This window comes from Harmonia axyridis, chromosome 6 (assembly GCF_914767665.1).
Source record: "Harmonia axyridis chromosome 6, icHarAxyr1.1, whole genome shotgun sequence".
NCBI lineage: Eukaryota > Metazoa > Arthropoda > Insecta > Coleoptera > Coccinellidae > Harmonia > Harmonia axyridis.
Window position 1 is genome coordinate 26,298,780 of NC_059506.1, and position 26,937 is coordinate 26,325,716.

The 26,937-nt window shown below is 33.9% G+C and overlaps 2 protein-coding genes across 5 annotated transcripts in view; one reads left to right on the forward strand and one right to left on the reverse strand.

The window, feature by feature from the left end:
* Positions 1 to 635: 635 nt before the first annotated feature.
* LOC123681624 (invertebrate-type lysozyme 6-like) lies at positions 636 to 5,971 on the forward strand. The gene is made up of 4 exons (XM_045619839.1): positions 636 to 927; positions 2,494 to 2,676; positions 5,553 to 5,626; positions 5,681 to 5,971. The coding sequence occupies exons 1-4, from the start codon at positions 852 to 854 to the stop codon at positions 5,834 to 5,836; spliced, it is 489 nt and encodes a 162-aa protein (XP_045475795.1). The 5' UTR covers positions 636 to 851; the 3' UTR covers positions 5,837 to 5,971.
* An 86-nt stretch (positions 5,972 to 6,057) lies between these two features.
* LOC123681622 overlaps positions 6,058 to 26,937 on the reverse strand; it is a 104,474-nt gene continuing 83,594 nt past the window's right edge. For all 4 annotated transcript variants that reach the window (XM_045619836.1, XM_045619837.1, XM_045619835.1 and 1 more), the window contains exons 3-6: positions 18,093 to 18,155; positions 16,592 to 16,753; positions 15,568 to 15,938; positions 6,058 to 9,231 (exon numbers count right to left, since the gene is read on the reverse strand). In XM_045619836.1, coding sequence (XP_045475792.1) covers positions 8,910 to 9,231; positions 15,568 to 15,938; positions 16,592 to 16,753; positions 18,093 to 18,155 — 918 coding nt within the window. In that variant the 3' untranslated portion in view covers positions 6,058 to 8,909. The remainder of the gene's footprint in view (positions 9,232 to 15,567; positions 15,939 to 16,591; positions 16,754 to 18,092; positions 18,156 to 26,937) is intronic.

Consider the following 26,937-nt stretch of genomic DNA (forward strand, 5'->3'; position numbering starts at 1 on the left):
TGCTTAATGCTCAAAAACTATACAATCTTTCTTTGTGTTTCATATGTCAATTTTGAGGCGAAAACCATTGAGTTGGACTAAGTCCTTAGTCATATTAAAATTTCTCCATCATGCCCAATTCACCGAATGAAATAACTGAATAAGTACTGATTTTAATAAAACAATTCAAAAGTTTCTCAACGTTGTTGAAGCATGCATCTTTCCATGATTGAATTACATAACCTGCCGAACACAAAAATTTAAGAAATGTCAAGAAATGATATAGTGTTGCCAATATACTTAACCATTTCAAATTGTATCATTCCTATTTAAAAACCTTATATATTCGTAGTATTCCTCAGGAATAACTTCAGGACTAAAAATTTTGAAAATATATTTTGAGTATGAATATACAGGCGAGCAATAATTATCAGCCTCTTTAGTATTTCTCTGGAATATTAAAAAAATAATTTACCGCTCAAAATATGCACAAAATAAGGATAAAAATGTGAGAATTTCCGAATGCAATGTTATCTAATGTATATTGATTTTAAATATTTCCTTGAGTAATAACAAAACGATATCTTGAAGTGAAGTGAGTTCCCCGTTCAATTAATGAAAAATCCAAGTCATACGATATAAAACAAGTTTATATCAATGTGAAGTAGGTACCTGCCTCATCTCCATCACTTCAATCCCATCCTTTTCGATGTTAACTACTTCCACCAAGTCAGTTTTTTTTATCTTGGGGAACTAGTTCTAAATGAAAATAGAAATATTTTTTTATCCAGGCAGTCGTGGTGAGTCTTCAACGATGTACTGTCCTAAGCTTGCTTCGTGAAACTGTCTTTATCCAATGAAGAGTTGCGTGCATGTTGAAAATGAAGAAATACTGGTTTTGTATGTTTACATGTGTATTGGTTACTGTAATTAATTCTCAAGATCAAGGTACGTTATTTATATTTCTCATACAATATATATGTTGAGAAGTTTTGGCCATGATTTGAAATATTGGTATTTGTCAATACTTACACCAGAAATATTTTATTTTAGATTATTTTTAAGTATCCAAAGTAGGCAATTTTCGAGGCAATTTTTGACCAAAATACAAAAATGTTTGGCTGGACGTGTATAGGTAATCAATTACACTGCATTCGTTTCCCGTAAAAAACATTGTAATCCTATTCTTTTTCAATATTTATATTATGAGCATACCTATTAGCTGTTATTTTATATATATATATATATGGAATTTCAAACCAACTATTTTGATAATACTAAATCAAAAGATTGTTTCGCAAACGGCTCTTTATGAAGAAGAGTTGTTCCTTATTTTTGTTAACTAAATACATATTGTTTTCTGATTGAATCGTTGGGAATAGAAGTTAATTTTTCATAATTATTTAATTTATATGTATTTAAGATTGACGTTAGTCGATATTTTCAAGTAATTTTACAGATAGAGAAATTATTGATACATTATTAATAATTCAACACAAACAATAGTAATGCATAGCCAAGCCAATACTAGTCCCAATAAATTTAATTCGTGAATAGTGCAAAAATTGAAACTCTGAAATTTCATGATCAAATTAATTTGTACCGCATTACACTACGCATAACACTATACGCATAACACTATAAGTACAGGGTGTTAATGAAAAAGTGTGACAAACTTAAGGGGATGATTCTTCATGAAAAATTAATGACAGTTGGCTATATAACTTTTGTTTCGCACCCGGAGGTAGGACTGGGTGTTAAAGCTTTTCTTAAAAATGACTCTCAAATTTTTTAATGAAAAAAAACTATTTTTCAATTGCTCGTTTAATTTATGACTATAAGTTTTTCATGCTTCTTTTTTGTTTATGCAAAAAGAAAAAATTAAAATTAAAGGTTATTAAAGAAATGAAAAATACGCATTAAAATGTTTTATTTTTTTCGCATAAAAACGACGCCTTATATGAAATAAAATATGAAAGATTTTTGGTAGAAAATTTAACGAGAAATTCAAGAATTATTTTCAGTTTGGCATATCCCAGTGGTGCACCATTTCCCGTATGCGCGCGCGCCAATGATCAACATAAAATTCTTAATAGCATGTCAATAAATGCGCAATTACTACCTCTTGCAACCCACCAAATTTTATTTGAATATCTCGACCGGTTTCAGAGTAATAAATAGTCAGTTTTTTTTAATGCAGAATGACCCCCTGAAATTTGTCTCATTTATTCACTGACATCCTGTAAAGAATTCGAAAATAATTCGAGAATTGAAAAGTTCATAAAAACTTATCTGTACCGTAGGTATAACACTATACGTATATAGTCTGTACATTTTATGAAAATTCAATTTGAAGTTGAAGTACCAATAATCCTGTATATCTCAGAGATAACCAATATTTCCGATTAAAAAATAACATTTCATATTTGTAATTATTAACGAATACCAATTTGAAAATTTTTAATTCTTTATTTTCTGTTCTAAGATGAAATCTATGTTTTTATCATCTTACAGAATACACAAAATTGGTAAATTTGGACCAGCATTGTTTTAGATGTTTGTGCCGTGCTGCAACGAATTGCAATATGACTTTTGGTTGTGTGCAAGGGTATTGTGGTCCATATAAAATTAGCAGAATTTACTGGATAGATGCTGGAAGAGTTACTCTACCAGATGACGATGTAGAAAGAGCTGGAGGTGAGTTAGTTGCATAATTTAGAAGTCAAGTAACTACACCCTTGTGCAAGGAATCTTCAGCCCTGTTCAAAGCCGTTTCCAGTGTCGGCGAACACCGAGGGCATCGAGCCTGTGAAACCTCTCATTAAAAATCGAACAATATTAAAAATGTTTCGGCATAAATTTCTTCATATAATTTTGAGAATAAAAACATTTCACGGCAATTCTCCAGAACAGGTTCAATTAAAATTTTATAAACAAAATTTTTTACTTAACCCAAAATGAACGATAACATTTCACATCAAGATTTAGACCGCTTGAAAAATAACCCTTTTTTCGTCCCAGCCTCCATTTTATAATGCTCTTTTTGAAGTCGACTCGACATTTTGAATTTAAAATTTTTTTTCATACAGTTGAAATTTGTTCCAAAAATTTTGTGACATGCATTATTATTGAGTTCAGTTCTGGGTATACAGGGTGTTTCCTAAACATGCGGCAAAAATTCAGGGGGTTGTTCCTTGGACTATTCTAAGAATATTTTGTCCTTTGATGATTTTTGAAAAACCTATTTGTTTCGAAGATATAGGGGAAACAAAATTTCAGATAATAACATTTTATTATGAAAAATTACATGAAAATTCAACTCAACCTACAAAAACTGTTGAAAATGACCACCTCTAGCCAGCATACAAGCATCCAATCTTCTCCTCATTGACTGCCGAACCCTTTCAAAAACACCAGGATCATTTCTTATTAAGTTACACCCAGCAATGATCCGATTTCGCAAGTCTTCCACATTTTCTACTGGAGTGGTATAAACTAATGCACTTATCAATTTTTAGTCAAAAAACTGGCCGTTTTTAGTAATTGGAATGTTGTTAAACAAATTTAAAAATAAATTGTACCTACTTAGTAAACACAGTGCGGTACGCATTTTTATTTAAACTATTATTAATTTTAAAAATATGAAAAATGTTGTTCGCCCTGTATCTTCGAAACAAAGAGGTTTTTCAAAAATCATCCAAGGACAAAACATGCTTAAAATAGTCCAAGGAACAACCCCCTGAATTTTTGCCGCATGTTTAGGAAACACCCTGTATATCATCGTATACATAAGTTTCATATTTCCAGGGAGTTCTGTAACAATTATGAAATTAGGCAATACCATACTCGGGAAATCTTCAATAAGTTAATTTTTTGCATTTCTCTAAGGATTCTGGGTCTGAGACTCATGGAACACCCGAGAATTCTTAATAATAAGTTTCAATCATCGATCACAAATTTCAAACTCTACTTTTTTATAGCAATAATTGAAATCTATTCCAAAAAAGAAACATCCCGAAAATTCTAATAATTTAGATTCAAACAGCGACATACTACTTTATAGATTGTATGAGGAATTTGAAAGAGTTTTTGAAATCCTATTACCTAGATTTTGTTATAATACTCAACAAGTTATTTTACAGATTTCAGAAAATAATTTAGGGAAAGTATTTTCTTCGGACCTTCAGTATAATACCCAGTAGGTCAAGCTTCTGCTGACAGCAACTTTTGAAATTGAATGAAAAAATTAAGTGTGTATTCACTGAAAATACAAATTTAAACTTGATTATTATGGTTCTTATTCACAATTTAAATTGCCTGCAGAAATTATTTAAATTCAGTATTCAAAAATAGTTAGATCGCTTCGTTACGGCTGCACAAATTGGCAACAGAGCATTCTAGAATATAAGCAATCCAATCCAAAATATGATATGTTGTAGCAAATCATTTACTACTAATTTCGCTATACAGGGTGGCCACTTTTTCAATGGGATTGTATTGGTAACTTTTAAACCATAAGAGTTAGAAGGTCGGTCAAATGGAGAAAAAGTTGCATGCATAGAAGCTTTATCAAGCAGTTCAAACAAATCGAGATTACCAGGGCCGGTTATTGAGATATCATGAGAAAAGTAAATTCTGTCATTTTGATTTTTCTTTTTTTCCCACTTTATTTCAAATATTATCGAAAAATGTTACAGGAATTTTCTATTCGACAGTAAATTGTTCTCAATTTGACGTAATCAGATTTCGTGTCCAACGTTTCGTGCTCTCTGGGCCACCCTCAACTTCATTTTTTTCAATACGGACCTGTATATTTTATGACACTTTTCTGAATAACTTTTAACACTGAATTCAACGATATATCATACAATGTCATTCAAAGTTGAATTTCAGGTGATTTTGACCCTTATCCAAATTTCTTTGGGTCGGATCTGTATTACATTTCGTTACCTTCAGTTTAATTAACAACATGCAATACATTTCGATGAGAATATCAACTTACTCATCTTGATCTAAATGGAACATATCAGAATCAAATCAAGAAACAAGTAATAATTATTTACATATTTCAATTCATAATAATTAAACGAATTATCATTTAATGAAAGAAAAATCGAATGATTATTCGAAAGTAAATGAAAATGAATGAATTAAGTGTTCGAAACCTAAAATGTCCACCATTTTGTAAAATGCACTTAACGGTTCTGGAACCCATACTTCTTATACATTTACTTATTTCGTCTTCTTGAATACCTTCCAATACATTCTCAATCTTCTCGCGAGAAATCACTATTGTTGGATTTGTCATTTGTTCCAGAATCGAAATTTATTTTGATATCATTACGATATAAGTTTTGCAAGGCTTGGTATTCAAATTTAAAATCATTGACCGACCTTCTAACTCTTATGGTTTAAAAGTTACCAATACAATCCCATTGAAAAAGTGGCCACCCTGTATATGAGATCGTATTTCTTTAAAAAGATTAAATTAGATGCCATGTTTCTCTGAAAGTATTACGTAGAATATTCTATATTGTTATAGATATCTCCAAATAATTGCAAACATTTTTCAGCCTATGAAGATTGTGCTCTATCGTTCCACTGTGCGCAACGTATCGTCTTGAAATATTTCTTAAAATATGGAAGGGTAAGCACTCTATTTCCCAGCTGAAATAGTTAAAGAATTCACGTCATTTTCCAGGATTGTAATGATGATGGTGTCACAGACTGCAATGATTACTCTATGATCAATTTCAATGGTGGTCATGGATGCAGAGGAGATTTGAATAGAAGTGAACCAGGACGAGCCTGGCTCAAGAGATATCATGCTTGTAATCCTTATCCTGCAGGACTCTGATTTTGACAATTTGCTTTTTATCTTAGAAAAATTTGGTATACCTATAGCTTTTTCAATCGATTCACTCAAAAAGTATATTACTTTGATAAACGAAAAAGTGCTCAGTGACAGCTATTAAAATGATTTTCTATTCAATTTTCCTTTTAAATTTAATGAATGAAGAATTTGATTTAAACCTAGTTTGATTATTCAACGATAGGTAAGAAGAATAATAGAAAAAGTCTTCATAATCTATTTATTGTAACCACAATTTTCCGCAGTGATAATTGGTTGAAAAATATTGATTCTCATGATGCATCAGTCCATAATATCGAATTTTTCAATACAACACTCTGAAAACTTGTATCAAATACGAAAAATAACACATTTTGCATAAAAAGTTATATTATGTGAGTCAGCCTCTCCATTATGAGATATTTCATAAAAAGGATCTGAGTTACGTTAGAGTTAGGTACTCAAATATCTTGAGGTATCTTATTTACTGTCAGATATCTTTCAAAAGGAACTGAAAAAGTATATTATCAGCGTCTAAAAAAGTAACTCATGATAAGTATTCACGTTCTTTTTTATGAGAATAACTTTTTTCCAGGAAGAAGTAACTCTTCTTTAATCTGATACTTCTCGAAAGCACGTTTGACAATTTTGATGCTCATTTGAGTAGTAATTTGAAATATAAGCGCATTCACCATTTTGCAACTACCAACATAAAATTAAGCACGATAATATTATTAATGCAAGGGATTTTGAAGGTAGATGTTATCAAAAATGACACAGTTTCGTCTATGAAAGAGGTAAAGTAAAACATTTTACCCCAGTCAATATATTAATGCAATAAAAACTGCGTTTAGATTAGGTTTTATTGAGATGAGTAGGTATGTGTAAAATCTTCGATAGAAAATAATGCTGCAAGACAATATTTTATTGAAAAAAAGCCTTGAAGAGCACTCAATATTCAATAAATTTGAAAAAATTATGCGCAAATAAGTACCCCTTATAATCTCTATGCTCGAGTGAAGTTTTGAGTGTTTTTTGGCAAAGCTGGATTGAAAAAAAAAAAATTTTCTGACAGGTAAAAAAAAATTATCAAATTTTGACTTGATTAGCATCTTTACAGGTGGCCTACATATCTAGGTCATAACTAAAATTGTTAGGAACCGTTTCAATAAAGAGAATTAACTTGAATTGAGATTGTATTAAGTAATAAGAGAAGTTAAACGTTCTCACATAGGCCAAGGAGTATCATACTTTCAGTGAGGATAAAAACAGGGATCAAATTTCAAAGAAATTAACAACGGTTGATGCATCTTAGCAGGATTGTTTACTGAACGAGCCTTCAATATTTTTCAGGAACACTTCGGTTTTCACAACACCTATTAATTAATACAAAACTAAAACTCTATGTCTGCAACATCGCAAATGGCGACGTCTAAAATGTTTCAATCAATAATCTTTAAAATTTTATTGCCAACATTTTAAAACAATTGATCCTATACGAAAACAGATCGATTATAACACCTCCGATGTCACTAATTGATTTTTTGATTTTTATTTATTGTAAAACGATATGTTTTTCACTAAGACTACGTATTGATCGTTCGTTTTCGTACAGGGTGATTTCTGACTAAATGGATCGGGTATCAACGATGTATACAGGATGTTCATCAAATTGTACTTATTCATTTCATAAAAACATGGTAATATGTGGATAGATCTTCAGCAACCCCATATGAAACCTTAATGGTAATCAAAAAATTCTCTTTGAATCTTATGAAATGAAAACGATATTTTATGCTACAACAAACAATGAATACGTATGGCACTTGAATAGCTTACCTAAATAAGCAAGAAGTATGATAGATAAATGCGAGATAAGATAAAAAATCACAACCGTTCAAAATTTACATTTTGATTTTGCTATTCATCTCAAGATTTGCATAATATTTAGGTAAGCTTTTCGGCCAAATAAACTATTTTATCACAGATTATTATGAGTCAGAATAGCTTAATATGTAATTGTAAGCATAGATATTATGAATTGAAGTGGTTTGCTTATAAAACACATGTATTCATCTGATTCAAAGATGCTCAATTTTTATAGTGTTCATTGATATAAACTGATATAAATATAAATGCAAAAAATGATAATCTTATCTACTATTGCTATCATTTAATGGTATCATGAAAGAGAAATAATAGATTTTATATTCTCAATTTTAAGGAATCCATGATGATTAACTTTCAATTAAAAAGAACAATATTCTTTATTACATAATGAAAGCATTCGAACTCAAGTTCTAATAACAATATTATGATATGAATATTATGTGCGATGCAAAACATTGATATACAATATCAGAAAAATTGAACACTATAAAGTTGATTAAAATCTTAGAGAAATTATTTGCTTCAGAAATAATTGACAGAAATTGACATTTTGAATCAAGCCCAATGAATTGATCCATTTCAAATGTACAAATGATTAAGTTATGTAAAAGTTAAGAAAATTACAAGAAAATTAACTATGAGATTCAGATAGTTGATTTGATGCACATAGTTGCAGGAATGTTCGTTAAAATTTAATGCCGCTTTAAAATTAATTAATCCTTCATTAAACGGCCAGGTAGCCAATAGGCTACTCGTATTGGAGGATTAAAATTTTAATGAAGACATTAAATTTGAATGAACGTTACTGCAGCTGGGTGTACAAGAGTTAAACTATAGAGTCTGAAGTGAAATATTTTTGGCGAATATTTATTACTGATATATTTCCATGTGAACGGATCTCACATAATTTGATTTGCCAATAAAGAAATTAGAAATTACTGATAAAGAGAACTTAAGAGAAGGTTTGAAAATTTGAAATTTTTTCTTGTGTTGTGAATAATCAGAATTCATAATAAAATTCCTAAAATTAAATTTTATGCCCTTTGAAGGTTTGAAATGAAAAATTTCTTCCAAGATCGATACATTTGTTATGAATCACATTTCACAGTAATGAGGACTTGATCCAAATTAATTTGATATTGCCAAATACTTTCCAACCATTCTTATTCTAAAGTTTAAGCGATCCATTTCAGAATTTTTCCTCTCCTACTCCAACTGCCAGTGCAAGTTTTCCCTTTTCTTTGTCGCATTTTGAAATAGATTTTCCTTTCCCTTTCATTTCCATCTGTTTTTCTACGATCTCGTTCTTCTTATTGTCAGATCTCTCTTCACTCCTATCCTCTCCTATTGACCATTTTGAATCCTTCCACCATTTTTTGTCCCGATCTATAAGCAGGGATTTTTCGCTCTCTTCTTCTTCATCGCCATCGTCATCTTGCGGTAATTTCTGGTATTTCTTCTTACCCATCATTGACACCGATTCTAACTGTGTTACGATTTTTTGTGCACATCTGAAACAAAATATTTGTTGAGAAATTTGTTAGATATATCTTATAAAAAGAACGAATATCGCCATATAAGTAAAGGGTGTTTTTTTAGAACTATATAACTTTAAATTGCAATAAAACAGCGATGGATTATTCGATTGACATGAATTTTATTTATCCGCAAGATAATCTTGTGGCATAACATTTTAAATATAATTTCTGGCATATGACCGCCACGGCTGGCTCGGATGTAGTCCAATCCAATTTTCGATGACTTTTTCCATCATTTGTGGCCGTATATCGGCAATTACACGGAGAATGTTGTCTTCCAAAGGGTAAAGGGTTTGATGGCTTATCTGCATAGACCAATGACTTTACACAGCCCCACAGAAAGTAGTCTAGCGGTGTTAAATCACAATATCTTGGAGGCCAATTCACAGGTCCAAAACGTGAAATTAGGCGGTCACCAAACGTGTCTTTTAAATCGATTGTGGCACGAGCTGTGTGGCATGTTGCGCCGTCTTGTTGGAATCACAGCTCCTGGACATCATGGTTGTTCAATTCAGGAATGAAAAAGTTAGTAATCATGGCTCTATACCGATCACCATTGACTGTAATGTTCTGGCCATCATTGTTTTTGAAGAAGTATGGACCAATGATTCCACCAGCCCATAAAGCGCACCAAACAGTCAGTTTTTCTGGATGTAACGGTGTTTTGACATGCACTTGAGGATCAGCTTTGTTTGTTGACGTAGCCATTCAACCAGAAGTGCACTTCATCGCTAAACACAATAAAATGGACGTAGTGCGCGATACGTATTCCGCACAGAACCATTATTTTCGAAATAAAATTGCACTATTTGCAAGCGTTATTCAGGCGAGAATCTATTCATGATGAACTGCCAAACCAAACTGAGAATAAATCACTTGACAGCTGTTAAATGGGTTGCCATCTTGAACAGTAATGCCAACTTAAAGTTATATACCTCGAAAAAAACACCCGTTACCTACATAAAATCGTAAGAGTTGTAACTGGCTGGAAAGCTTATATTCAATAGATTCAAATCAACAGCTCCTGAATATCATAAATAAAAAGAAAGGTGCAATAATGAAAGTCTTGAAAAATTTTTTGCGAATGCTCGTTCAAAGATCAGAAAACAACAATGAAAAACCCTCAAGTTTCTGAATGGGTTTCCACTTTTTATCGATCTCACACACTCTCCTCATAAAGTCTACCTTCTAGAACGTGAAACCTTAAATAAATTGGATCATTAAATCCTCTTCCGTGGCGGCAAGTTGCATTTTCAGTGAAATAACACCAACCAAGCGGAAAACCCTGCTACATTGAGCTTGTCGCTGTAAATTTCCCAGATGCTTGGATAGATTGTGCTGGAAGAAAACGCAGAGATTGGTTCTCACAATAGGACATAGGACGGGATGATGTGGATTCAAAATTGAGACATACAGGAACGTTTGGCCGCAGGATACCCGAGGGAATTCTTTTAAATCGTCGAATGGAACATTGAAAAGGGTTTTTCAGAGACGGCTGCTGTCCTACTTATGTATGCGGGATGGATTTCATCTTTTTTTTTTCATCAAATATTTGAATCGATGAATGTGAATGAAAACGGCTCATTTGACAGTTATTCCTCAGGATTTAATCAGATTTATGTTCTGTTATCCTAAAATTAGATTTAGATTAGATTAGAGGAGGTGCGAAAGATCATTTTACCTTGCATGCACCTTGATCCGACTTCAAAAAACCAAGAGCAAAAGTGTTGAAACCTTTTCCGGTGAACAGCTTCACATTCGCATATTCTGTTACTTTTACATTGTAGTCGCTTATAACGGGTGTTTTTTTTCGAGGTATATAACTTTAGGTTAGCATTACTGGTCAAGATGGCGACCGATTTGACAGCTGTCAAATGATTTATTCTCAGTTTGGTTTGGCAATTCATCATGATGAGACTCACGCCTGAACAACGCTTGCAAATAGTGCAATTCTATTTCGAAAATAATGGTTCTGTGCGGAATACCTATCGCGCACTACGTTAATTTTATTTTGTTAAGCGATGAAGCGCACTTCTGGTTGAATGGCTACGCCAACAAACAAAACTGGCGCATTTGGAGTGAAGCTAATCCTCAAGTGTATGTCGAAACACCGTTACATCCAGAAAAACTGACTGCGCTTTATGGGTTGGTGGAATCATTGGTCCGTACTTCTTCAAAAACGATGATGGCCAGAACGTTACAGTCAATGGTGATCGGTATAGAGCCATGATTACTAATTTTTTCATTCCTGAATGGAACAACCATGATGTCCAGGAGCTGTGGTTCGAACACGACGGCGCAACATGTCACACAGCTCGTGCCACAATCGATTCATTGAAAGACACGTTTGGTGACCGCCTAATTTCACGTTTTGGACCTGTTATTGCCGATATACGGCCAAAAATGTTGGAAAAAGTCATCGAAAATTGGACGTCCAGATTGGACTACATCCGAGTCAGCCGTGGCGGTCATATGCCAGAAATCATATTTGAAATGTAATGCCACAAGATTATCTTGCGGATAAATAAAATTCATGTCAATCGAATGATCCATCGTTGTTTTATTGCAATTTAATGTTCTATAGCTCTAAAAAAAACACCCTTTACAAGCCAATATGGAATTCATTGGAAAATATGAGTAGGTAACCTGTTGAAAGGATTTAGTAAACTCAATAATTATTTGAGATAGCAGTGTAAGAACTGCAGCACCGAATATGAGAATGAGAAAAACGATGTAATTTTTGAATATTTTGAGATGTACTTGGCTTATGGCTTATAAATTCAAAGAATAATAGTGCCTAATTTCTTTATTTTATCAACGTTTGATGCTCAATATTCTAGTTGATTCATCTCTATCATGTCACTTACCTAATATTAGGTGTACAACTTTGCTTCCGTCGTTTTGCAATAGATAGCTGTAGCGGTAAGTGGAAGTCGAAATAAATAAATCGTAGATGTCCTACAATAAGTTAAGGAATTTGTAAACATAACGCCATCGAAATATTAGTCGATTTATGACTGCATCATAAAGTTATTATCGATTAAACATATCAGTTACGAGCCACATTCTCGTCATTTGCGGGAGATTTTACTTTTTTGCTTTAATATGAAGAAATCTACGGCTGATGCTCATCGAATGCTCTTAAATACCTATGGTTAGGCAGCTATTAGTGAAAGAACGTACCGAGAGTGGTTTCAACGCTTCAAGAACGGTGATTTTGACGTCGAAAACCAGCATGGCGGTGGAAGAGAGAAGGTTTTCGTAGATGCAGAATTGGAGGCATTACTTGATCAAAACTTGTATGAAACGCAACAAGAATCGACAGGATCATTGAGAGTGACGCAACAAGCCTTTTCGAAACGCCTGAAAGTCATGGGAATGATTCAGAAACAAGGAACAAGGAAACATGGCCGTACGAGTTGAAGCCGAGAGATGTTGAACGGCGTCTGTTTGCTTCTGAACAGCTGCTTGCAAGGCAAAGACGAAAGGGATTTCTGCATCGCATTGTGACTGGAGACAAAAAAATTGGTTCATTAGGATAATCCCAAGCGCAGACAATCATGGGGACTTCCCGGCCATGCTTCCACGTCGACGGCCGAACCGAATATTCAGGGTTACATGGTTATGCTCAGTATTGGGTGGGAACAGCTCGGCGTAGTGTATTATGAATCGTTAAAACCGACTGAAACAATCAGAAGCGATCGTTATCGAGCACAATTAATGCGTTTGAGCCAAGCATTGAAAAACAAACAGCCGCAATACAACGAGAGACATGATAAAGTGATTTTACAGCATGACAATGTTCGACCCCCTGTGGCGAAAGTGGTCAAGACATACTTGGAAAAGTTGAAATGGAAAGTTCTACCCCACTCGCCGTATTCACCAGACGTTGCCCCTTCGGACTATCACTTGTTCCGATCAATGACACACGGCCTGGCTGACCAGCACTTCAGGTGTTATGACAAAGTAAAAAATTATAGATAATAATATTATATAGATTATAAAAAATTATAGGATAAATTCGTAGATAGCTTCAAAAGATGACCAGTTTTTTCAACGCGGGATTCGTATGCTGCCCGAAAAATGGGAGAAAGTAGTGGTCAGCGATGGACAATACTTAATCTCAAATGTATAACCAATGAATTAGCGTCAATTAATTAATAAAGTTTTCCATGAAAAGTTGAATTTAATTCATTCTTATGAAATATGTATAATTGAATGAGAACCGAGAATTCTTTCATACTTTTTTTTTCACAGCCTGTATTTCCTACATGAGGAAGATAACCATTTGTACGTTCGAATGACCTTTTAATCCTTGAACTAGGATTACATCGTTTTTCCAATATGAACACAACGTAATATTCAGGGACATCCTTTATTCCCTACACGCAAGTATAATTTTTCAAGGGTGTCTGAACAGGGATTTGCATGAAGTAGAACGAAGTTCATTTTTAACATTTCTCCAATAAGTTTTCTGGAGCACCATAAGTTTTCATCGCGTGATTCAAGGTTGTAAGAAATGACCATGGGTCAACTGAAACGAACAGTCTTTGGAATTAACAGACGCTAACTCCAATGTGAAGTTAATCGTTTCTGGTAAGTGCATGGGTGTTTCTTGGTGGTTGAAATTCGGTCATAGTTTGGGCGTTTGTTCAAGGGAAAAAGTGAAATGTCATTTTGCACAAATGTCTGCAACTCTCGAATTTTGAGCCAAAAGGGGTCTCAAACGATTGTTTGTCTATTTTGTGAAGGGTTTTAGGTCAAAATTAATTTTGTCGGCCCGTCGGGTGACTGTGTATATGATAACACTTGAATGGAAGGAGTTAGACTTGTAGTTTTCAGGGTAGGCTCAAGGACTTAATATAATAGATAATTTCGTTAATGGGCAAAATCTGTTAGGAGGTTCTGGAGATTAATCAATATGAAATTTGTGTTTGAGTGTTTAGTAACTTAATTCATGGATTTATCAAAAAAAAATTAGGGTTCAGCAAGAAAAATCAGCGCTGTAGATAACTTTCAACCTAAAATAATAATTGAGTTTTTTTAATTTGATTCCCTTTAAACCACATGATATATTTCGAAAACGGTTTATTGTGAAGAATCGAAAAATAGCAAGATGCAACAATATAGAAGAAGATGTATCATTTGAAATTATGAATCTCGTCTGGAATATATGAATTTGAATGTAGAATACAAGTCTTTGATGATTTGGTGCTAATTCATATAAAGGGTTTTTCAATTAGAGGTTTCATTTTGAATAGCCTGCTATCTGGGTACTTTCGAAGCTGTCTTTTGACATTTGATAAGTAAAAATACGCTATTACTGAAAGACGAACGATATACACTTCAAGATCGCACTGAAATTGTTGAAATCCACTACAAAAATAGTGGAAATTTTGCAGTCACAGTTCGCAAAACTGAATCATTTTTGGGTCGTCATGAAACATCTTCTCTAAGGATTCATCAAGCCAAGTAGCTTGACGTTGCAACCAACCACTTGACAATTAAGCTCGTGAAAAATTACATACACGAGGTTGACTTGACTTGATTTTAGATATTTATTGCTTAACTTGATATTAAGCTACTTGATATTACTTGAGCTTGATATGCGCGTGTCGCACGGCATATATTTCTGCAATCTCGTGCGCGCTTAGACTAAATTAGGGGATTCTTCGAGCGCCGAGAGCCTGAAGCATTCGCCAGTGTGACTTTATTAGAGGTTTTCTCACATTTCTATGAAATCTATAGGTATATTTTGGTAGTTTTAGAAATATTTTTCCAAACTCGGCCAAAATGGCCAAGGTTTTTTTATTAACACCAGCATCTTCAGCTCCTGTTGAAAGATAATTTTCCAAAGCTGTTTTTACAGTTACAAAAACCCGCAATATGTTAGGCGACAAATTTATAAGATGCCTCATCTGTCTTAGATCCTGGATGGAAAATAATGAAATCAAACAAAGCCTGGAGGTTTCTCAATATAAAGAAATTCAATTTTTGTATTATTTTTCATTTTATTATGATTTATAGTGATTTTATTTATGTTTCTATTCAAAAAAGTTGATATTTACGATTTTTTTATACAATACGTTCAATAAATAAAAGTGTTTTTTCCAAGATTTCTTCTCATGTTGATATTGATGCTTTTTCAGCAGGAGCGCCGAAAAATATTTCTCTTCAGGCGCCAAAATGACTCGTGCCAGCCTTGGATACCTAAACCTTTGGTTTGTTTCTAAAGTTATATCAACCTGTATATTCAGATAACCGTAACTTTTATTGCGAAAAAAGGTGTTTACAGAATGAAAAATTCACCTTAATCTAGTGGAAGCGGGAGGTGTATTGTGACTAGGACTCTGTCCAGGCAATTCTCTTATAGGAGGCAACCTGTTATCTGCTCTGCAGTAATCCTGCTTTCGCATCTTCAACGAGTGCTGCTGACTCCTTCTTATCGCACCTGCAGCCGGTTGTCTCGGATACGCCCCTGAACACCTTCCGCCGCAACAACCCCCCACAACTCCGCCCCTGGCTATGTGGTTTCCAGGACCGCATTCGGAAGCACTGGAATTGGAAGAAATTGACGAGCCGCCACTGCTTACGCTGTACAGGCTGTCGGATTGAGGAACAGAGGATGCCTTTGAGTTTACTGAGTAACCACTCACGGACGAGGGCAGTGCCGGGCCTGTCTGAAAGGGAAAATGTCGTTTATTTTCATTATACATGTCAGTGGCGTAAGTATCATATTTGGTCACTGAATTTTTTCATTATTCAAATGAAGGCACATTTTTTATTGCCACTGGGACTGCTACTTAATTTACTGAAAGTTTGAAATAGAATATAAAGGATTCTCAATAGAAATTTTACAATTTAATGTGATTATAATGGCAACGCTGTTCATTATTTCTTTGACATTTCTTATGTCATTTGTGTTCATTAGATTACGATATTAAATCATACACATACAAGAAATTGTTAAATTGTTCTATCTAAATTAGTGCTTATTTATGGATATTGAGAGAATTCATGGATGAAATTATTTAGTTAATCAACTCACTATTCATCGTATTGTAGATAAATTTTAAAGTGGTGCCGAGTACAGTTCATTACTTGGCACTAGTACTCTTGTATCGTGTAAAAAAAATCAATTTTAAATTCGTGTGAAATGAATTCTTTCTAAATTTGTCTCAGTATTTACAAATGAGCACTGATTTCGATAAAACAAATTGACAATTTCTGAACGTTATTAAAGCGCTTCATTTGCCATAACCTACTGAATTCTGAACAATATTTGTTTGAATAGAAAATAAATACAAATAAATTTTTTTTTTATCTAACTTACCCTTAGCCTCAGTACTTTCGCTCTGCAAATGACACATCTGAGAGGTAAAAGTCTTTGGGAAACAGCTATTTGTATGGTTTTTACGAAACACTTTCTACACACTACCTTATGACCACATGGTACAGTTTCCATAGTAGCTTTCGCGTTTATGCATATCACGCACTGAAAAAAAAAATTGATGTTAATAAGTTATTGATAAAACAGCAATTAGTTATTTTAGGTGTTAGGTTTTACTATATTTCATTTTGAAATTATGAATAGCAATATGTTAATCCTATTATTTGAAGAATAAATGAGTAGAAGAGTAAGTAATACAAGATCTTCCACGGGAAATATAATTTTTCGAATATCATGTTAAATTCTTCACAATATTTTTGTTTATTCAATTTTTATTTCTATTGATGTTTTGGATCTTGAGGTATTTTTTATTCTTGTCTTCTTCTTCCTCTTTTTTTAGGCTCACAGCCTGTTTTTTCCAACTCAATCATGCGATTCGTTAGATGTTGAGATCTAGGAGTCTTTCCATCTTTTAGGTGGTCTACCCATGGGTCTCTTGGTTTCCGGGATTCCATCCCGTGCGATTCTTGCTATTCTGTTGTATTTTTTCGATTTAAGAAAATTCTTTTTTTTTATTTTGTCGATGTCATGTTAGATTTTTGATATTACATTTTTAATCATGTTTTTATTTACATAAATATAGAATTCGAGAATCTCCGTTGATTCGTAACGTTAAGTGTGAATGCATATTTTATATTGAGATGTTTTGTATATTTAATTTGTAGATTAATATGGAGTACAAACTGTACGATTATGTGAATTATCCTTAGTTCGACTCTGGACGGACAGAACCTTTTCATATTGAAATCCTATTCATGCGCGGATTTGTTTATATTGCTCCGTTTTATACTAGCAGAGAATCTAGATAAAAAAAAATATTTCTCTATTTTAGTATCGTATTGAGTTTATTACAGTACTGAAAAGAGAAAACAGTGCATCGTTATCAGTTATATTTTTCGTTTTGTAGTTGTTAACACAGACTCTCCTATCAAATTTTAACTCACATCAATCAAATCAAATTTATCAATTGTCAATATAATATAATTTGAATATAGTGAAATGATTTTCAACGTCATTCTCATTTTCTCTTAATTTTGGTGGGGTTGAATAGATTTCGTCAGGCATAATTCACGAATTTTATGCGTAATTATAAATTATTTCAAAATTCGAAACATACGATTCAAATTCATATTCCGTAATCTGTCAATTTTCGTAACAGTCACACCAACTGTCAAGATACTATACAAAAGTCACTAAGATGTATAATCTGAATTTTTCATTGAATTTCGACAATATATCACAAAACTCGACCGAAATAGAGAAAATATCGTCTAATACTAGTTACAGAAGGCAATTCCAACACTCATGCATTCGTGTTGGAATAGGAGCCCATTTTGCAATTTGTTTTAGAATATGCTATTCAGTTAAATATAAGAATACAAACCTCTTCTTCTTGGCATCCTGCTAATTCTGGTTCACTTTCCTCAAGTTTGTTCAGTAACTTCTCCTGAAACAACAGAGAAAATCGAATTAAAATATATAAAAAATCGATATAGGTGCAATTGAGAAACAGTAATATATCTTTTAAATCATTATAACTCTTGTAGAATTGAATTTTGGAAAAACTTATAGTTGCTCTGAAAACTTTCTATTTTCAGCAGGAAAATCTTGCCCCAGTTTCACAACATCCTGCATATATTTGGCAGTTGTTTTGGGTTTATGAACCAGATTCTAAGAAGGCATCGGATGTGTTACTCATCTACAAGATCGGACACATAATTGCTTGTTCGAAGACTTATCAAGCAACCAACGTTTTGTCACATTTGGGACAAGAATACCGAATTGCTTCTTATGCTTATTTGGGCTAAAAGCCGTTGTCCCAAAAGAATATTTCATTCAACGGTATTGCGGTCGAAAATTGTCTGATGCCGAATGTGAAATGTCCGATTAAAATGTGCCAGACGCCAGACAAGGTTCACTAACCTCATTTTCACTTGTAATCCTGTATGATAACATCTCATCTTGATAAAGCAATTAGGTCCAAGGTCGTATAGAGTATGATTAAACAAAAAGGTTTTGTTTTTTCTGTTGTGTTTTGTTTTCTTGATTGGTTTTGACGACAGAAAAGTAGCCTGTGCGGTTTATATGAAATTTGGGTCATAATGGAACTGATTTTTCATTAGTTATTTCGTTTACAACAAAGAAAAGACTTAGGTTGTACTAACAGTATGTTTAATGCCCTTAATTCCGAATAGATGGCTGTAGCATAGGGCTACCATAAATGTTGGAACATCGATCGGGACAAGTGGCACAAATATAGGTTAAAATACCACACAAAAATTAAAACCTCATCTGAGAGGTATTCATTTATCAATAATCCAGGATTTCTATAGGATTATTGAGTTTTTTGCACTTAGTAGTTGAATTATAACACATTCCCCAAAAAATAAGATTTATTCAGAGATATCCACTGAAATAATTCATAAAGAACAAAAATAATATCAACTCGCAATAAAAACAACATAAAGTCGCAACAATGAACAAATAGGTATTATGATGTCTTTGGAAAAAATTTCTTCTAATGAAAAAAACCTCGCCTTCATTTTACTTCGAAGTGAGTACCTATTTGAGTTATCCGCACTGACAGCGAAAATATTTCATATAGAAATATTAAGGTCCTCTAAAGATTCAATACAAAATAAAGTGATTGTATAAGACAATTTATTTGGCCATGTGTCCAATTTTAATAATTTTATTTTCAATCCCCCAGTTTCATAAAAATAATGTTTGAGCAACGGAAACAGTATTTCAGCTTTATGATTACTGGAATCCGTTGAGATTCCATGAAAACAAATTTTGTCTCACCTACCCTATATAAGGAAATATGAATCTCAAAACGGTCAAATTACTGACCGGGACAATTGAATAACTGACCGGGACACAGGGACTCATTGATCCAAACCGGGACATGTCCCGGCGTACCGGGACGTATGGCAGCCCTACTGTAGCGGTAAGTGGTATTCGAAATAAATAGATCGTAGATGTCATACAATAAGCCTAGGTATTTGCAAACATAACGCCATCGAAATATTAGTCGATTTGTGTCTGCATTCTCGATTAAACATGTCAGCTTACGAGCCAAATTCTCGTTATTTGCGAGAGGTTTCAATTTTCTGCTTTGATATGAAGAAATCTGCGGCTGAGGATCATCGAACACTCTCATATACCTATGGCGAGGCCGCTATTAGTGAAAGAAATTGCTGCGAGTAGTTTCAACGGTGATTTTGACGTTGAAGACCAGCATGGCAGTGGAAGAGAGAAGGTTTTCGAAGATGCAGAATTGAAGGCATTACTTGATCAAGACTCGTGCGTCAAACGCAACAATAATTGGCAGGATCATTGGGAGTGACGCAACAAGCCATTTCACAACAAGGAAATTGGGTGCCGTACAAGTTGAAGCCGAGAGATGTTGAACGGCGTTTGTTTGCTTATGAACAGCTGCTTGCAAGGCAAAGACGGAAGGGATTCTGCATCACATTGTAACTGGAGACGAAAAATTGATTCATTAAGATGATTCCAACGTAGAAACTCATGGGGATATCCCGGACATGCTTCCACGTCGATTCCAAGGTTATGCTCAGTATTTGGAGGGACCAGCTCGGCGGAGTGTATTATGACTTGTAAAAACCGACTGAAACAATCACAGGTGATCGTTATCGAATGCAATTAATGCGTTTGGGCAAAGCATTGAAAGACGAACGACCGCAATACAATGAGAACATGATAAAGTGATTTTACAGCATGATAATGCTCGAACCCATGTTGCGAAAGTGGTCATGACATACTTGGAAACATTGAAATGGGAAGTTCTACCCTACCCGCCGTATTCTCCAGACGTTGTTCCCTCGCACTATCACTCGTTTCGATCAATGGCACAAGACCTGGCTGACCAGCACTTCCAGTCTCATGAAGAAGTAAAAAATTGGATCGATTCTTGGATCGCTTCAAAAGATGACCAGTGTTTTAACGCGGGATTCGTACGCTGCCCGAAAGATGGGAGAAATTAGTTGCTAGCGACGGATAAATGTACAACCAGTTTTTAACAATAAAGCCTGGAATTCCGGAAAAAAACGACGGAAGCAAAGTTGCCGGCCTATGTAAATTACAAAAAAATAAAAATCCACATTGGAAATTCTACGAAAAAAAATAAAAAAGTGCAAAGATCCATGTTATTCATGATGATGAATAATATTCAAAAAGCTGCCTGGCTAACCTATCAACTGAATGTTATTGTAAAAAGATATTCCAATGTTTACATGCAATCTAGTTTTAAGGTTACTTCGCGTGAACTAAATGCCATTTGTTGAGTAAATGTCAGCACTGAGCTCCCAATTTGTCAACCTGAGAAAGTGGAAAGGTCATAATTTACGTACATCACATACTATAAGGGATGGACTTCCGCTTGTAAGGGGTGTGCCAAACTCTTGACATATTTGTCAAGATATGCTGTATGAACATATACGAGTTTTGAGAACAGTGTTGTATAAAATGAGGGGCAACATATAGGTCAGATAGTATCGCGCTTTAATGTGCATTTTGTTGGCAGCATAAGATTGACAGGAAAATAATATCGTTTTGTTATACGGGGTGTTATGAGGGTGGAAGTGAAACATTTTCCAATAAGAGGGTTTATTTTGAACAACCCGCTATCTGAAAGCTATCGTCTTTTGATATTTGACAAGTGAAAACTACGCCCTTACTACATTGAACGATACACGTTTCAACAATTTACTACCTAATTCGTGAAGCACCTTCTAGGCTGGCAAAAGCGAAACAGTTGGAAAAATTGAAAATTGAACAACAACTGAGAATAAAACATGACCAAAATTAAAATGTTCAACCCTATCAATATTTTCAAGTTTTGAGTGGAGTAGAGACTAAATATCGTCAATTGAATTATTCAGCAAAACTTCAAAAGAAAACTGAAATATATTAGGTGTACAATTTTGCTTCCGCCGTTTTGCAATAGATGGCTGTAGCGGTAAGTGGTAGTCGAAATAAGTAGATAGCAGATAAGCTTAGGTATTTGTAAACCTAACGTCATTGAAATATTAGTCGATTTGTGTCTGTATCATAAAGGTATTCTCCATTGAACATGTCAGCTTACGAGCCAAATTCTCATCATTTGAGGGAATATTTGATTTGAGGGAGAATAAATCTGCGGCTGAGGCTCATCGAATGCTCTCAAATACCTATGACGAGGCCGCTATAGGTGAAAGAACGTGCTGAGTGTGGATTCAATGCCTTAAGAACAGTGATTTCAACGTCGAAGACCAGCATGGCGGTGGAAGAGAGAAGTTTTTCGAAGATGCATAATTGGGGGCATAACTTGATAAACACTCGTGTCAAACGTAACAAGAATTGTAAGGATCATTGCGAGTGACGCAACAAAGCATTTCGAAAAGCCTGAAAGTCACCAGAAACAAGGAAATTGGGTGCCGTACGAGTTGAAGCCGAGATATGTTGAACGGCGTTTGTTTGCTTGTTAACAGCTGCTTGTAAGGCAAAGACGGAAGGGATTTCTACATCGCATTGTGACTGGAGACGATAATCCCAAGCGTAGAAAATCATTGTGATATCCAGGCCATGCTTCCAAGTCGACGGCCAACCCGAATTGTCATGATACCAAGGTCATTCTCAGTATTTGGTGAGACCAGCTCGTCGTATTGTATTACGAGTTGTTAAAACCAACTGAAACAATCATAGGCGATCGTTATCGAACGGAATTAATCCGTTTGAGGCGAGCATTAGAAGACAAACGGCCGCAATACTACGAGAGACATGATACAGTGATTTTAAAGCATGACAATGCTGGACTCCATGTTGCGAAAGTGGTCAAGATATATTTGGGTACTTTGAAATGGGAAGTCTTACCCCACCCGCCGTATTCTACAGACACTGCTCCCTTGTTGTTTACATCAATGGCACATGGCCTGTCGGACCAGAACTTATAAGTAGAAAATTGTACCTATTCGTGGATCGCTTCAAAAGATGACCAATTTTTTCAAAGCGGGATTCGTACGCTGCCCGAAAGATGGGAGAAAGTAGTGGCCAGCGATGGACAATAATACTTTGAATCATAAATGTGTAATCAGTTCTTCACAATAAAGGCTCGAATTTTGAAAAAAATAACGGTGGAAGCAAAGTTTTACACCTATGGATATAGTCAAAATATGTAGTTATGATAGACAAAACAAATTAGTATTCGACCCATCAATAATCAACTTATACATCTTCCTCTGAAATTTGTAGCGACTTTGTCTTACGCAAATTGAATTCCTATTTTCCAGCATTCATAACACTATAATTAGTTTTAATGGGATATGCAGCAGCGGTCTTGATAATATAAATATTATGACTCAGACGCTACGATAAATGTCTTGGTATTCAAAAAATTTACATGCAATTGTAGTCATATAACCTCAATCAAACTTAGGATGGGAATATTCAGAATCAACTCAAATGATATAAATCGGTTATCTATACAGTTGAAGGATATGCATAATTTATCTTCGTGAAGGCTTATATGAATGCTTCATAATTATCCATTCTGACGTTTGAGCCATTATCAGAAGGCAGACAGATAACTAGGATTCGATGATCTGCGTTTTCAGCTACAAAAGGTCAAGGGACACCAACTCCTGTTTTGGAGCGGTTTAAGGTGAAGAAAAAGACATAGTTCTCCTGGAAGTAACTCTTAAAGATATCTAGGAAAATGTAAATAATAAGAATTCTCCTTGAAGTGATATCTGCTACACTGTGTCTCGTTGAAAAGGAAACAGAGCCCTTTTCGGGTAGAAAAATTCAGACCATTCGGACCTATCATTTGTTCTTGAGGGAAACATTTATTCACATAAAACCATCATTTTCTCCCTCTGCGTGACATCCCCTAGCCTTCAAATTTGAACAAGGAAGAAAGTTCGTGCGATATGTTGTTGAAAATATTCTTTCCTCCTGAATATTATAATGAATGAAGAACTGATTATTCGGCTTTGAGAGAAATGTAAAACATCATTCTGATTGAGATGCATGGAAAAATCAAACCAAAACAAGTGTTTTTAGGGCGCATTTTTAACACTCCTCTTCAACTCTCGTGATTTAAAATTCAGTATTGAAGAATTGTATGAAACATAATATTTTCTTCTTATCTTCAACTAGACTTTTCAACACAATGGTGTACACAATTGAAGAAAGTTTTAAAATTGTGAGCCATGTTTATGGAAAATAAATTCTGAAGTTGCTACAGAAATTTCAAGAAACTGATATAGTATCAGATAAAAAAACGAAACGAAACAAAGTTTTCAATTCTGAATGAATTGAGCTTCAAATATTGAGGTATTTATTGACATCGTTGAGAATGACAATCGCTATTCGGAACCACGTATGTTTCTTACAGCAAAATAGAACTTTACCTCGGTATGCCGATGGTGTTAGACATCATTTTTGAATAATATGAACTTCTCCAACCAGTGGATTGGCATAAGGCATCCTATAGAATGCCCAGCTAGATCTCCACTTCTGTCTCCTCTAGACTTTTTTGTGGGGCCTCTTAAAATGGAAAGTTTATGCAACGGAATGCCTCTTTGGAAAAGATATATGAAGAAATTTTCGTTGTAGCAGAATTACCCAAGACATACTTCAGAATGTGAGGTTTGATCAAAACTTTTACCAGTTTATGGAAGTTGACGAGGCACAATTTGAACATTTCTTAGATTAAAATATTCAAATAAATACCAACTAAAAGCATTATAATACACTACGCCAATTTCTGTAATTTCATTCATCACTAATGGGAAAATTTGAAAAATTTGTTTTTGTAGATTTTCGTGGATAGTGTTTGCTTTGTACTTGATTATCTCGAAAACGGCAAATTCTAGGAAAAAAAAGGAAGAGATCATTTTTTAATGAAGCTCTGTTTAAGAAATGAAACGATTTTTTCGAAAAGAAGACAGTGGTATATATTTTCAATAGGAAAAGGATCATCGCACACCTATATTTACGGATATAAGATAATAGTAGGATACGAATGGATAATTTTGGTAGAAGACACTTACCTAATCCGAACATTATCTAGACTTCAATACCAAAAAAGTAAAACAATGAATGTAATAATACTAGAGTTATTATTAAAAAACTGTTCTTTCATTTCAAACTTTAACACCCTGTATCTCGAAAACGAAACTTTTTAGGATATATATTTATATGCACTTTTTTTCATGAAAAGATTTGTTATATCCAACGTTGAAGTTATTAAAGAGGAATGAAATGTTGATAGTCTTAATCAAAAATATTATTGACAGGTCGATCGATTTACTTAAACCTTAAATTATCTATCCGAATAGACTTGTTTTTTTAAATTGGCACAGTATATCAATCTTCTAGATAGCACAATCCATAAACTTCTGAGAGATCTCACAGATGTCTAGAAGGTTGAATAAAAATATTAAATAAGCAAGTTTAATTCCTGAGAGTTTAGTGATTCCGAATAATATGATATAAAAAGTTGATTCTAATCTTCACTGAATACATGATTTATTCTTCAATACATTTCAGTATAGAACGTGATAAAAATCATTGTTATAATTTGTTAATCAGTTGTTGATTAGCAAACAGAGGTTAGCACATCTTTAAAGTTATTACAACTTGAAAGAAGGCTTGTTACACATTATGTTAGCGCAAAAATGCTCTAATAATTTCTTGATTAGTGACTACAACTTTCTGATTGACAAGATAATTTTAATCATTATAAAATCAGTAGTATGTTTGCGAAATGTGAATGTTATGCTAGAAAACATTTAATTTTATTATAATCAATGTCCAGAGATCAGGATGCAATCAAGATGCAGCTAAAGATCAAGGTTAGGTCTTGTGGGTAGGAACCATTCAATATTGCTCATATATTATAGGTAACCGAGGACGTAGAGTTGGGAAAAACCAGACAACTTCCTCTAAGGAGTCATCGTACGGTTTCAAAAGCGGAACAAAAATTTATAAGCTATTATTTTTAAGTTATTGATGATTTTGGTAAACATGAGGGTCATCACCAGCAGATAATGCAAATATTTGGTAACGTTATATGTTAGTTTAGAAGTAATGACGTTTATCTAATATATCTTTCTTTGTTTATTGATACTGGTGGATACCGCAGAGATTATCCTGTCAAAATTTTGGGTTTTGCTCTGGTGGCATAATTTATTTGGAAAATATGAAGAGCATTTATACAAGATTGTCCAGATTTTAGTTCAATAACTTTGGTGACGGATAGAACACCTCGTTTCATGAAAAAAGTTCATACGAACAGATATCCTAACAAGCTACATTTTCGAGATACAGGGTATCAAAATTTGAAAAACAAATCAGGTTTTTACTTATTATTGGATTCATTGTTTTAATTTCAAGGTATTGAAGTCTAGGTAATAAATTGTTTCGAATTAGGTAAGTGTCTCCTGCCAAAATTATTCATAAGCGTAGATAGAGGGGTACGATGATCCTTTTCCTACACCAATATCTTTCTAAAAAATTATATCATTTTTTAAATCAAAAGATTTTAAATGAAGAAAAGGTCTCTTGAATTTTTTCATAGAATTTCGAAATCCATGAAAATCTACAAAAATTAATTTTTCAAATTTTCCCATTTAGTGATACATGAAAGTACAAACACTGACGTAGTGTATTAATCCCTGGTGTGTGTACTGATTCGATTTTGTTTCGGACTTTTTGAGATATTCCACCTGTTGCTTTGGTGTTCTGCTTACAAGAGTTGTGTAAGATGGCGCTCTTCAGAATTGTTGGAATTCCCGCTATCTGTTTGGCGCCATTTGAAATGAAATAAATTAAAATTCAGTTCATATCGAATTTTTAATGAAAAGAATGGAATATGATGACAGACGGCTATTGGCCTATTCAGAGTATAGAAGATCGTCACAAGCTTATAAAGGTTACAAGAGTTGAGGACTTCAGAAATGTCAAATATAAACGCTGTATGCGCCATCTGAAACAGACGCGATCTCACGAAATCAAGTAGGTATACTATATATATACAATAGATATAATATTATATCAAGTTAGGATAACATCTGAAAAATCTTCCGTTTTGTCTGAAAGTTTTACAGGTATAAGTAGACACACCAGCTTTTCTATGCATCTCAATTATTATAACGCTGTATTGTAACGTGATGATAGATTTTGAGGTGTATGGTTTAAGTTTAAATGATTATTTGGAAAGCAGA

Bases quoted from the DNA above. Each gene is read 5' to 3' on its own strand.
- LOC123681624 (XM_045619839.1), top strand. From the start codon at position 852: ATGTTGAAAATGAAGAAATACTGGTTTTGTATGTTTACATGTGTATTG. The intron at 2,677-5,552 runs GTGAGTTAGTTG...AACATTTTTCAG, and splicing joins CGATGTAGAAAGAGCTGGAG to CCTATGAAGATTGTGCTCTA. The intron at 5,627-5,680 runs GTAAGCACTCTA...GTCATTTTCCAG, and splicing joins ATTTCTTAAAATATGGAAGG to GATTGTAATGATGATGGTGT.